The sequence below is a fragment of the Hemitrygon akajei genome, chromosome 28 (genome assembly GCF_048418815.1).
Source record: "Hemitrygon akajei chromosome 28, sHemAka1.3, whole genome shotgun sequence".
NCBI classification, from domain to species: domain Eukaryota; kingdom Metazoa; phylum Chordata; class Chondrichthyes; order Myliobatiformes; family Dasyatidae; genus Hemitrygon; species Hemitrygon akajei.
The window spans coordinates 17,062,756-17,076,022 of record NC_133151.1 but is presented as its reverse complement, the minus strand read 5'-3'; the positions used below and the strand labels follow the sequence as shown (position 1 = coordinate 17,076,022).

The 13,267-nt window shown below is 51.7% G+C and overlaps 1 protein-coding gene across 4 annotated transcripts in view; it reads right to left on the bottom strand.

Annotated features, from left to right (window-relative positions):
- The window catches only part of LOC140717720 (serine/threonine-protein kinase MARK2-like), a 92,775-nt gene that overhangs the window by 13,528 nt on the left and 65,980 nt on the right, over nucleotides 1-13,267 (bottom strand). For 2 of the 4 annotated variants that reach the window (XM_073031399.1, XM_073031401.1), the window contains exons 11-15: nucleotides 10,472-10,613; nucleotides 6,078-6,244; nucleotides 5,105-5,205; nucleotides 4,354-4,485; nucleotides 1,077-1,337 (exon numbers count right to left, since the gene is read on the bottom strand). In XM_073031399.1, the coding sequence (XP_072887500.1) occupies nucleotides 1,077-1,337; nucleotides 4,354-4,485; nucleotides 5,105-5,205; nucleotides 6,078-6,244; nucleotides 10,472-10,613 (803 nt within the window). The remainder of the gene's footprint in view (nucleotides 1-1,076; nucleotides 1,338-4,353; nucleotides 4,486-5,104; nucleotides 5,206-6,077; nucleotides 6,245-10,471; nucleotides 10,614-13,267) is intronic. The other 2 variants (XM_073031400.1, XM_073031402.1) reach the window with 2 other exon arrangements.

The window sequence follows — 13,267 nt, the reverse complement described above, 5'->3', positions numbered from 1 at the left end:
CGCACGTTGCTGGGAAGTGAGAGGCCACTTGGGGGAAACCCACTCAATCACAGAACGTGCGAACTTCTCTCACAGACATACAGCGTGCCAGCGGTCGTTCTCTCTCACACACAGGACAGTGGAGATCAGGATTGAGCCCGTCTCCGGAGCTGCTCTGGTGAAACACACTGTCCCCCTCACTAATTCCTACAAGGAAGTTTTTAAACCTATAACTTTAAAAAATTAGCATTTGGACTTATTTCTGCCCTACAGAATTTCACTTCCCACTTTTCCGGATTGAATTCCATCTGCCACTTCTCGGTCCAGCTCTGCACCCTGTCAGTGTCCCGTTGGATATGTGACGTGCTTTCTCTCTCTCTCTCCCCACCCCCCCAATCCACGTCACTTTATACACTCAGTGGCCACTTTATTAGGTACACCTGCTCGCTAATGCAAATATCTAATCAGCTTATCATGTGGCAGCAACTCCCTGCATAAAAGCATGCAGACATGGTCAAGAGGTTCAGTTGTTGTTCAGACCAAACGTCAGAATGGGGAAGAAATGTGATCTAAGGGACTTTGACTGTGGAAAGATTGTTGGCGCCAGATGGGGTGGTTTGAGTATCTCAGAAGCCGCTGATCTCCTGGGATTTTCACACACAACGTCTCGAGAGTTTACAGAGCGTGGTGTGAAAATCAAAAAACATCCAGTGAGCGGCAGTTCTGTGGGCGAAAACGCCTCGTTAATGAAAGTGTTCAGAGGAGATTGGCCAGACTGGTTCAAGCTGACAGGAAGGTGACTGTAACGCAATTTAACCACACGTTACAACAGTGGTGTGCAGAAGAGCATCTCTGAACACACACGTCGAACTGTGAAGTGGACGGGCTACAGCAGCGGACGACCATGAACATACACTCAGTGGCCACTTAAATAGGCGCAGGAGGTACCTACACGGCCGTGAACAAGGAAATCCCCATACAGGGTGCTCATCATCCAACCCTGTGATCAGTGACTGTCTAGGACTCCTTCCAGTTCGAGGCAGGAGGGAGGGGGAGGGGAGAGAGGACGGAGGACAGCGGAACGTCAGTTTCCTTACCTGCGCACGAACTTGGAGGTGAACTTGCTGAAGATGTTACTGGACGCCCCTCTGCGCTGCTGGCTGTTGCCATGGGACAGGGTGGGCGAGGCGGGGGGGCCGTTGTAGGCGGCGTTCTGCTGGTCGCGGAACTGGCGCAGCTGCCCGCCGTCGATGGTGCGCCGGCTCGCCACGCCCCGGGGGAAGTTCCCGTGCTCGGCCACGTTGCTGCTGATGTTGTGGGCGGACGGCGAGGTGACGGGGATGCGCTGCGGGGCTGTGCTGTAGGTGGGCAGGGGGCAAGGACACAGTAAATGGACATGTGCACGGACACACGGCTTAGCAACAAAAACAGGACAAAACCAAAGAACAGGCCATTCGGCCCATCGAGCCTGCTCCACCATTCCATCCTGGCTGACTTATCATCCCTGTCAACCCCATTCTCCTACCTTCTCCCTGTAACCTTTGACACTCTGACTAATCAAGAACCTGTCAACCTCCGCTTTCAATAAACCCAATGATCTGGATGAATAATGTGCTGGCATCCAGTAAAGTTTTATAAGAGTGATCCCAAGAATGAAAGGGTTAACGTGTGAGGATGGATCTGGGTCTGGACTCACTGGAGTTTAGAAGAATGAGGGGTGATCTCATTGAAACCGAAAGAGTGGGTGTGGAGAGGATGTTTCCTATAGTGGGGGAGTCTAGGACCAGAGGACACAGATAGAGTGGATGTGGAGAGGATGTTTCCTATAGTGGGGGAGTCTAGGACCAGAGGACACAGATAGAGTGGATGTGGAGAGGGTGTTTCCTATAGTGGGGGAGTCTAGGACCAGAGGACACAGATAGAGTGGATGTGGAGAGGATGTTTCCTATAGTGGGGGAGTCTAGGACCAGAGGACACAGATAGAGTGGATGTGGAGAGGATGTTTCCTATAGTGGGGGAGTCTAGGACCAGAGGACACAGAGTGGATATGGAGAGGATGTTTCCTATAGTGGGGGAGTCTAGGACCAGAGGACACAGACAGAGTGGATGTGGAGAGGATGTTTCCTATAGTGGGGGAGTCTAGGACCAGAGAACATAGCCTCACAATAGAGGATTGTCCCTATTAAACAGAGATAAGGAGGAATTCCTTTAGCCGCAGGGAGGTGAATCTGTGGAATAATTGCCGCAGACAGTTGTGGAGGCCAAGTCATTCAGTATATTTAAGGTTCTGGATTATTCTGTCCATCAAAGGTTACAGGGAGAAGGCAGGAGAATGGGGTTAGAGGGATAATAAATCAGCCATGATGGAATGGCAGAGCAGACTCGATGGGCTGAATGGCCTAACTCGCTCATATGTCTCATGGTCGTTTCATACGGTCTCGATACAAGTGTCTTGCCTCAAACCTGCCTGCGTTTGGCAACAACAGCAGAGGGTTGTGATATCCCACTGAGACCCTCAGACAATCTCCCCCAGGTTTCACGATCCAAGGCAATGCAGGGGGAACATTAATACCCCATCTCTATATCTCTCTCTCTCACTCTACAGTGCAGGCACGTAGCAAAGCAGGATTAGCATGCAAAGTCCAGTGGCGGCCGACTGTCAGATGCATGAATCCCCCACCCGCTAGCTCAGCTGTTGGTTGTGTGGGAGAAGTCAGCCTCAGGGTCCTAGTGTCCACACCCCCATTTCTCTTTGCTCCTAGCTCTCGCCAGAGGGTCGGGTCGGAGCCTGCACTGCGTCAAGTTCAAGCTGTTCGTCAGTGCTGTGCTGAAATCAGAGCACTCTTTTGTGGTGGAAAGCGGGGAGATTGATTGATCACAGGAAGGCTGAGCGGGCAAATCAGAGATTCTGCAGATGCTGGAAATCCAGAGCAACACACACAAAATGCCGGAGGAACTCGGCAGGTCAGGCAGCATCTGTGGAGAGGGAAAAAAACGGCCGACGTTTCGGGCCGAGACCCTTCAGCAGGACTGGGAAGGAGCCAGAATAAGAACTTGGGGGGGGTGGGGGGGGGGAAGAATAGCTAGAAGGTGGATGGGGGGGGGTAGAGATGACGAAGCTGGGAGGTGATAGGTGGAAGACAAAGGGCTGAAGAGGAAGGAATCTGGTAGGAGAGGAGAGTGGACCCTGGGAGAAAGGGAAGGAGGAGGGGAACCAGAGTGAGGTGATGGGCAAATGGTGAGATGGGAACCAGAATTGGGAATAGAAATAGTGAGAATGAGGAGGGGCAGAAGTTCATGTCATCAGGTTGCATGCGGAGGCTTTGGAGAGGGTGCAGAAGAGATTCACCAAGGTGCCGTAGGAGCTACAGAGCTGGACAAACGGGGGTTGTTTTCTGCGGAGCAGCCAAGAGAACTGATAGAGGTTTATAAAATTGTAAGAGAAGTAGAGAGGGCAAGTAAGATATTTTTCTAAGGGCAAAAATGTCAAATTAGAGGGCATGCATTTCAGCAGAATTCAAAACAACACACACACAAAACGCCGGAGGAACTCAGCATGTCAGGCAGAGTGAACAGTCGACATTTCGGACCGAGACACTTCGCCGCGACTGGAAAAGAAGGTGGGGGGGGGGGGGGGGGAAGAGAATAGCTGGAAAGTGATGGGTGAAACCAGGTGGGTGGGGAAGGTCAAGGGCTGGAGAGGAGAGTAGACCGCAGGAGAAAGGGAAGGGGATGGGTAGGGACCCCGGGGGTTGTACTAGGCAGGTGAGAGGAGATAAAAGGCCAGTGTGGGGAATAGAAGAAGAGGGGATGGGGAGGGAATTTTTCTTTCTTCTGGAAGGGGAAAATCAATATTCATGCCGACAGGTTGGAGGGGACCCAAAGTACAAGATGTTGCTCCTCCACCCAAGGTGGCCTCATCGTGGCAAAAGGGACCGAAGTTTCAGATTGGGAATGGGAACGGGAATATTCCCGGGAAGTTTCGCTGGTGGCGGGTGGAGCGAAGGTGTCCGAAGACGTGGGCGCCCCCGACGTAGGGGAGGCTGCAACGGGAGTGCCGGGCACCGCAGGCGGCCCCAGCGGGTAAAGTGTTGCCTCACCCGGAGGGACTGTGGGGTATTTTTTAAACAGTGGAGTGCCCGGAATGTTCCACCAGGGGTGGCGGTGGAGGCAGAAAGGACAGGGGCCTCTGAACCAGGCAGAGTCCCGGTGAACCTCTTCTCACCCTCTGCAAAGCCCCGACATCCTTCCTGCAGTGGGGCTGCACGTAAACCTCCAGACGTGGCCCGGCCAGAGATTCATAAAGGTGCAATGTAACCTCCTGACTTTCGACGTGTACACCCCGATCCCCCCCTCCCCGTCCGGATGGCTTGCCTGGGGCGCTGCGAGTCACCGCTGTTCCCCGTGGATTTCGAGGGATGCACCGAGCTGGACATGGACTTGCTGTGGCGTGTCCTGGCCGAGGTCACCGACATGGAGGATATCCTGGAGCTCTGCGCCGTCGAGCTGAAGGGCAAGGAGAGGTTCAGTCAGAGCGCAGGGCCCGCCCAGCTCCCCTCTCCCCACGCGCATCCTCGGACAGACGACGCAGTTCCTCGCACGCTGAGGTTGTGGTGTACACGTGACAAATAAACCTGTCGGAGAACAAACTGCAAAGCGATGGGGATGTGGGACATTGGATCGAATGGCCTCCCCGTGCCTTGTTGAGTGGTGTGGCTGCCAGCTCTCCTACACCCCGACAGTGATGAGAGAGAGACACACGAAGAGAGGACAGAGCAGAGAGACGGAGAGAGAAAAAGACAGACAGAGAGAGACAGAGAAAGGGAGAGGGAGAGAGACAGACATAAACCCAGGGATGTGGTTCTGCAATGCAAATTGAGCTGGAGACGACCAGAGGCTCTGTCTCAGAGCTTCGCTCGCTCGTGCCCTCCGCGGAAACTCCCACAGTTCTGTGAGTGAGGAAGCGCACACGATTAACAGCAGCCCTGTAAGTTCAAAGTCGCAGCCTCCCTCCCTCCCTCCTCGGTCTCTCTGAGGGCGACTGACCAGGGTATCCCGCAGTCCTGAGGACTCAGAGCCGGAGGAGCGGGGCAGAGGGGAAACCATGGCGCGTGATGCTGGTTACCTGTCTTTGCCATTGTGAATGCTGCCTTGCTGACCGATGCCAGCTCGTTCCACCAGGGGGGAGTTCCTGCCTCTAGCCACGCTGGTGGGCAGGGCACTGTTCTGTAAGGGAGAGGGGTGAAAGACATGCGTTTAGGGAGACCGGCTTAATGGCCACGAGTTACAGTTACAGACACGGGTGGACAAATAGCAGATGGAGTTTAATCCAGACAAGTGTGAGGTGTTGCATTTTGGAGGGGTCAAATGTCAACAGGAAAGTACTCAATGAATAGCAAGATTGTTGTGCAGAGAGAACGAGAACACGCTCTCAGTGGTGCCCCTATCAGCCAATCACGTGGCAGCAACTCGATGCACAAAAGCATGCGGACACGGTCAAGAGGTTCAGTTGTTGTTCAGACCAAACGTCAGAGTGGGGAAGAAATGTGATCTAAGAGACCTTGACTGTGGAAGGATTGTTGGCGCCAGATGGGGTGATTTGAGTATCTCCGAAATTGCTGATCTCCTGAGATTTTCACACACAACAGTCTCGAGTGTTTACAGAGGGACAGTGAGTATTTCAGCACAGAATTGGCGGACTGTGGGCGAAAAGGAGCATTCTGACACATATTCAGCAGCCTGTGGGCAATGGGGAGTACTTTGGCACAGATTTGGCAGGCTGTGGGCGGTGAAGAGTACTTTGGCAGAGATTCAGCAGGCTGTGGGTGGAGGGGGGTATTCTGGCACAGATTTGGCAGCCTGTGGGCAATGGGGAGTACTTTGGCACAGATTTGGCAGCCTGTGGGCGGTGAAGAGTACTTTGGCAGAGATTCAGCAGGCTGTGGGTGGAGGGGGGTATTCTGGCACAGATTCGGCAGGCTGTGGGCAAAAGGGGTATTCTGGCATTGATTCAGCAGACTGTGGGCGAAGGGGGGTATTCTGGCACAGATTCAGCGGGCTCCAGGCTGCGGTGGGGAGAGTTTCAGCAGCGGGCTCACCATGCCAGCAGAGGAGACTACCTTCTTCCTGTCGCTGGCACCGTGTGGGCTGGCGGGCACCTTGATGTTGCTGCTGGAACGCTCGGAGCCCTCCTTCTCCTCCTCTGGGTGTTTGGAGTTGGTGCTGTTGGCCTGGTTCCTCTTGGACGTGGGAGCGTTGGGGCCAGCTGGGAAGAGCGAGAAACAGGCAGGGTTAAACACGGGTGGTGGGCTGGGCAGCAGAAGGGCTGAATCAAGATTCACGTACATCTAAACACACAGTGTTGTTCGTGCTAACAACCACGGAGTCCAAGGATGTGCTGGAGCAGTCCACGAGAAGCACCAGAGCTTAACATGTCCGCACTGCTCAGCAGAACAACAAATTACCATCAATTGCACGTTCAGACAGAGACACAACGTAAAGAGTTTTATTCTTCAAGTCCTCCCCATGTGCAGACACAGTTCTTTCACCCCAGGACGGGCCTCCAGCGGACACAGACTCCGTCACACAGACCTCCCTCGTGAGGATCCACAGGTGCAGCTCCAGTCGACAGTCCTCAACATCCAGTTCTCCGATTCGATCGTCAGCATCAATCCTAGGATACGCCAGCCACCGAACACGAGGCCTTGAATTTCGGTTCCACTGATCTGCGAGTTGGGGGGTGGGGGGGGGGGGTGACCAGGACTTGTTCCTCCTGCCTGCATAGAACTCCATCTCCGGAAACTGCTGACAACTTTGACGAGGGCCGCGTCTACTCTCTGCTGGTCCGACATCCAACCACGGGGTGCCCCGCGCCCACGCCCATGGAGTGGAGACTCAGACCTCAAATCCCCTCACATCCCCAACCCTGAACCCTAACCTGATTCCCAACTCCTCTCTCTGTCCCCAAAACCTAAAAACTAAAACAGAAACATCTGCAACAGAGGCGGCCACCTGGGCCTCCCTCAGAGCAGGGTCCGAGAAGTGATTGTTATCTGAATTCTGGTCACGCACTTGTTATGTCATGGGGTGAAATTGGATAAATCACACAAAGACACAAGCCTACACCTCATAACATCATTGAAAACACGTAAGCCAGATGGAAGATTGGTATGTTATTCCCTCAGTACAGCAGCCAAAGAACCCCACCTCACCCCGGACATTCTCCCCTCTCCCGTCGGGCAGAAGATACAAAGGCATGAAAGCTCGTCCCACCAGGTTCACCCTGACGTTATCAGACTCCTGAATGGACGATGAAATGACACATTCTCTGTAAGTGTGACACTTAATTCTGCTACTGCTTATCTCTTTGTACAAGACCATGAGATACAGGAGCAGGATTAGGCCATTCGGCCCATTCAGTCTGCTTCACCATTCCATCATGGCTAATTATCCCTCTCAATAATAATCTCCTGAGTTCCTCCCATTACTTTTGATGCCCTAATTCACCAACAACTTATCAACCTCTGCTTTTAAAAAAAATCCCCGTGACATCAGTGGCAAAAAATTCCACAGATTAAACACCCTCCAGGTAAAGAAATTTCTCCTTACCTCTGTTCCACTGAGGCTGCACCCTCACTCCCAGAGCTCCAACCCCCCCACTATAGGAAACATCCTCTCCACATCCACTCTATCTGTGTCCTCTGGTCCTAGACTCCCCCACTATAGGAAACATCCTCTCCACATCCACTCTATCTGTGTCCTCTGGTCCTAGACTCCCCCACTATAGGAAACATCCTCTCCACATCCACTCTATCTGTGTCCTCTGGTCCTAGACTCCCCCACTACAGGAAACATCCTCTCCACATCCACTCTATCTGTGTCCTCTGGTCCTAGACTCCCCCACTATAGGAATCATCCTCTCCACATCCACTCTATCTGTGTCCTCTGGTCCTAGACTCCCCCACTATAGGAAACATCCTCTCCACATCCACTCTATCTGTGTCCTCTGGTCCTAGACTCCCCCACTATAGGAAACATCCTCTCCACATCCACTCTATCTTTGTCCTCTGGTCCTAGACTCCCCCACTATAGGAAACATCCTCTCCACATCCACTGTATTGAGACCTTTCAATAAGATCCACTCCCCGCACCCATTTTTCTAAACTCCAGAGAGTACAGGCCCAGCGCCAGCAAGTGTGCCCATGTTAACCCTTTCATCCCTGGGATCATTTTCATGAACCTCCTCTGGACCTTCTCCAATGCCAGGGAGCCCAAAATTGCCCACACTACTCAGTGCAGTCCGACCAATGCCTTATATTGCACATTGTTGTCTTCTGCACTCTGGTTGATCGTTCATTCATGCTGTTATCATTACTGTTCTATAGATTTGCTGAGTACGCCCACAAGGAGATGAATCTCCGAGCCATATATGGTGACTGATGTGTACTTTGGCCCAGTAAAGCAAACCTTTGTTGAAAAAGTAAGACTCATCTAATCCTGCAAGCCCTGCTCTGAGCTCACCCTGGGACGGTTTTGTGAACTGTGGTGGCCCTCCCACCTCCCCCTCCTTCCTTCCTCCCCTGTCGCTGTGTCAACTCGCCCCAGTACAAGTGTGTGACCTTTATGTTTTGATGTACATTTGAGAAATGAACATATTTATAACTTGTTTACAAATCTCTTCCTCACTTTACTGACCCCAGCCTCTATGGTAAAAAAAAAGACGCCAGTTCCTGAAAGGGTCTCTTATACCTCGCCTGCACCTTCCCTCTCCCGTACTGTCGGCGAGTGTGTTGTACGGATGACGGACTGCTGTCAATCTCACGGAGGAACTCCGTGGGAGGCTACCAGATCATCGACGTTTCAGATCTCGATGGAAGTGTTTTGACCTGAAGCACCGACAATTTCTCCCCCCGCCTGCTGATGCTGCTCGACCCACTGAGTTCAACATAGAGCACAGCACAGGCCCTTCGGCCCACAAAGCTGTGCTGTCCTTCTAACCCACTGTAAGATCAATTTAACCCTTCCCTCCCACATAGCCCTCCATTTTTCTATCATTCATGTGTCTAAGAGTCTCTTAAACATCCCTAATGTATCTGCCTCTACCCCCACCCTCACACGCACACCACTCTCTGGGTAAAAGATCTACCTCAGACATACTTTCCTCCAATCACTTTAACATTAGGCCCTTTATTATGAGCCGTTTCTGCGCTGGGTCCTCCAGCAGACTGTGTGTTGCTCCAGATTCTGTTCTCTGGGTCTCCGTTGAGAAGAAGCTGTTGGCTTTGCACTGAAAGCCCTGGAATGCTGAGTTTCACCCGTGCATTTCTCCGTCACTGATCGAAGCCTCAGTTGTTCCAGATCAGGCAGTCGAGCTTGCACAGATGTACCATGGAGAGCGTTCTGCCTGGTCGCATCACCGGCTGGTGATCGGAGAAAAGCTGCAGAGGGTTGTAAGCTCAACGCCGCTCCAACATCGACACCAGCCTCCCCACCACTGGCAATATCTTCAAAATGCCTCAGAAAAGCAGCGTCCATCATTAAGAACCCCCATCACCCAGGACATGCCCTCTTCTCATTGCTACCATCAGGGAGGAGGTACAGGAGCCTGAAGACACACACTCAACGATTCAGGAACAGCTTCTTCCCCTCCGCCATCAGGGAGGAGGTACAGGAGCCTGAAGACACACACTCAACGATTCAGGAACAACTTCTTCTCCTCTGCCATCAGGGAGGAGGTACAGGAGCCTGAAGACACACACTCAACGATTCAGGAACAGCTTCTTCCCCTCTGCCATCAGGGGGGAGGTACAGGAGCCTGAAGGCACACACTCAACGATTCAGGAACAGCTTCTTCCCCTCTGCCATCAGGGAGGAGGTACAGGAGCCTGAAGACACACACTCAACGATTCAGGAACAGCTTCTTCCCCTCTGCCATCAGGGGGGAGGTACAGGAGCCTGAAGGCACACACTCAACGATTCAGGAACAGCTTCTTCCCCTCTGCCATCAGGGAGGAGGTACAGGAGCCTGAAGACACACACTCAACGATTCAGGAACAGCTTCTTCCCCTCTGCCATCAGGGAGGAGGTACAGGAGCCTGAAGACACACACTCAACGATTCAGGAACAGCTTCTTCCCCTCTGCCATCAGGGAGGAGGTACAGGAGCCTGAAGACACACACTCAACGATTCAGGAATAACTTCTTCCCCTCTGCCATCCGATTTCTGAATGGACATTGAACCCGTGAACACCACCTCATTACTTTTCCTCTATAAGCCTTTTCAAACTCCCTGTCGACCTCTATAGCCACTTTCAAGGAGCTAAGGTCCTTTTCCCTTTACTGTCTCCTTGTGTTTGAGTATTTATCTAGCTGGTGGAGAATTCCGAGCGGGATGAGCCTCAGCTTCGTCCTTCGAGAGCTGTTGAAAACTGAAGCAGTAACAATAGACTCCCGGTGATGATCGCTGAGCCAGGCAGACTGAGTGCCTCACCTACCTTGGTCAGTGATCCTCCGCTGTTTCTGACTGGCTGAGACACTCCGCTGTACCTTGTTGGAGGGTGACTGTGCGTTGCTGTTGGCGTGGTCAGAGCGGGGCTTCAAACACAGGTTGCTGGTGGAGAGAGAGTCCGTCTCCAGCTGTGGGTCAAACAGAAAATGTGGCTGTTTATAGCAAAGCAGGAAAAAACCCGTCCACCCTCAATGCAGTGCCAACCCCACAATGCCCAACTAAACTAATCCCTTCTGCCTACACAATGTCCATCTCCCATCAATGCAGTGCCAACCCCACAATGCCCAACTAAACTAATCCCTTCTGCCTACACAATGTCCATCTCCCATCAATGCAGTGCCAACCCCAATTACATTAGTAATCAATGCCCAGCTAAACTAATCCCTTCTGGCTACACAATGTCCATCTCCCTCCATTTCCCTAAACATGGTCCATCTCCCTCCATTCCCTGCACATGGTCCATCTCCCTCCATTTCCCTAAACATGGTCCATCTCCCTCCATTCCCTGCACATGGTCCATCTCCCTCCATTCCCTGTACATGGTCCATCTCCCTCCATTCCCTGCACATGGTCCATCTCCCATCAATGCAGTGCCAACCCCAATTACATTAGTAATCAATGCCCAGCTAAACTAATCCCTTCTGGCTACACAATGTCCATCTCCCTCCATTTCCCTAAACATGGTCCATCTCCCTCCATTCCCTGCACATGGTCCATCTCCCTCCATTCCCTGTACATGGTCCATCTCCCTCCATTCCCTGCACATGGTCCATCTCCCATCAATGCAGTGCCAACCCCAATTACATTAGTAATCAATGCCCAACTAAACTAATCCCTTCTGCCTACACAATGTCCATCTCCCTCCATTTCCGTAAACATGGTCCATCTCCCATCAATGCAGTGCCAACCCCAATTACATTAGTAATCAATGCCCAACTAAACTAATCCCTTCTGCCTACACAATATCCATCTCCCTCCATTCCCTGCACATGGTCCATCTCCCACCATTCCCTGCACATGGTCCATCTCCCTCCATTCCCTGTACATGGTCCATCTCCCTCCATTCCCTGTACATGGTTCATCTCCCTCCATTCCCTGCACATGATCTATCTCCCACCATTCCCTGCACATGGTTCATCTCCCTCCATTCCCTGCACATGGTTCATCTCCCTCCATTCCCTGTACATGGTTCATCTCCCTCCATTCCCTGCACATGGTCCATCTTCCTCCATTCCCTGTACATGGTCTATCTCCCTCCATTCCCTGTACATGGTCCATCTCCCATCATTCCCTGTACATGGTCTATCTGATAATACAGAATCTGAGGCCACAAACCAGGCACGCCCGGGATCCGCTTCAGTTTGCGTATAAGGAGAAGGTGGGAGTGGAGGATGCTATCACGTATTTGCTGCACAAATCACTCTCTCACCTAGATGGGGTCAGTTGTGCTGTGAGGATTACATTCCTTGACTTCTCTAGTGCCTTTAACACCATCCAGCCCAAGATCTTAAAGCACAAACTAACGGAGATGGGAGTAGACTCTCACATGGTGGATTGGATAGTGGACTACTTGACAGATAGACCTCAGTATGTGCGGTTGGGAGACTGTAGGTCTGACACAGTGGTCAGCAGCACAGGAGCGCCACAGGGAACCGTACTCTCTCCGGTCCTGTTCACCCTGTACACATCTGACTTCCAATATAACTCGGAGTCCTGCCATGTGCAGAAGTTCGCTGATGACACGGCCATAGTGGGGTGTGTCAGGAATGGACAGGAGGAGGAGTATAGGAAACTGATACAGGACTTTGTGATATGGTGCAACTCAAACTACCTGCGTCTCAATGTCACCAAGACCAAGGAGATGGTGGTGGACTTTAGGAGATCTAGGCCTCATATGGAGCCAGTGATCATTAATGGAGAATGTGTGGAGCAGGTTAAGACCTACAAGTATCTGGGAGTACAGTTGGACGAGAAGCTAGACTGGACTGCCAACACAGATGCCTTGTGCAGGAAGGCACAGAGTCGACTGTACTTCCTTAGAAGGTTGGCGTCATTCAATGTCTGCAGTGAGATGCTGAAGATGTTCTATAGGTCAGTTGTTGAGAGCGCCCTCTTCTTTGTGGTGGCGTGTTGGGGAGGAAGCATTAAGAAGAAGGACGCCTCACGTCTTAATAAGCTGATAAGGAAGGCGGGCTCTGTCGTGGGCAAAGTACTGGAGAGTTTAACATCGGTAGCTGAGCGAAGGGCGCTGAGTAGGCTACGGTCAATTATGGAAAACCCTGAACATCCTCTACATAGCACCATCCAGAGACAGAGAAGCAGTTTCAGCGACAGGTTACTGTCGATGCAATGCTCCTCAGACAGGATGAAGAGGTCAATACTCCCCAATGCCATTAGGCTTTACAATTCAACTGCCAGGACTTAAGAACTTTTTTTTTAAAGCTATTATTAATGCTTTTTGAGTTAGTGATTTAGATGCATATCATATTATTACTGAGTTAAGTATTGTATGTAATGAGTTTTTGCTACAACAAGTGTATGGGACATTGGAAAAAATGTTGAATTTCCCCATGGGGATGAATAAAGTATCTATCTATCTATCTATCTATCTATTCCCTGTACATGGTCCATCTCCCTCCATTCCCTGTACATGGTCCATCTCCCATCATTCCCTGTACATGGTCTATCTCCCTCCATTCCCTGTACATGGTCTATCTCCCATCATTCCCTGTACATGGTCTATCTCCCATCATTCCCAGTACATGGTCTATCTCCCTCCATT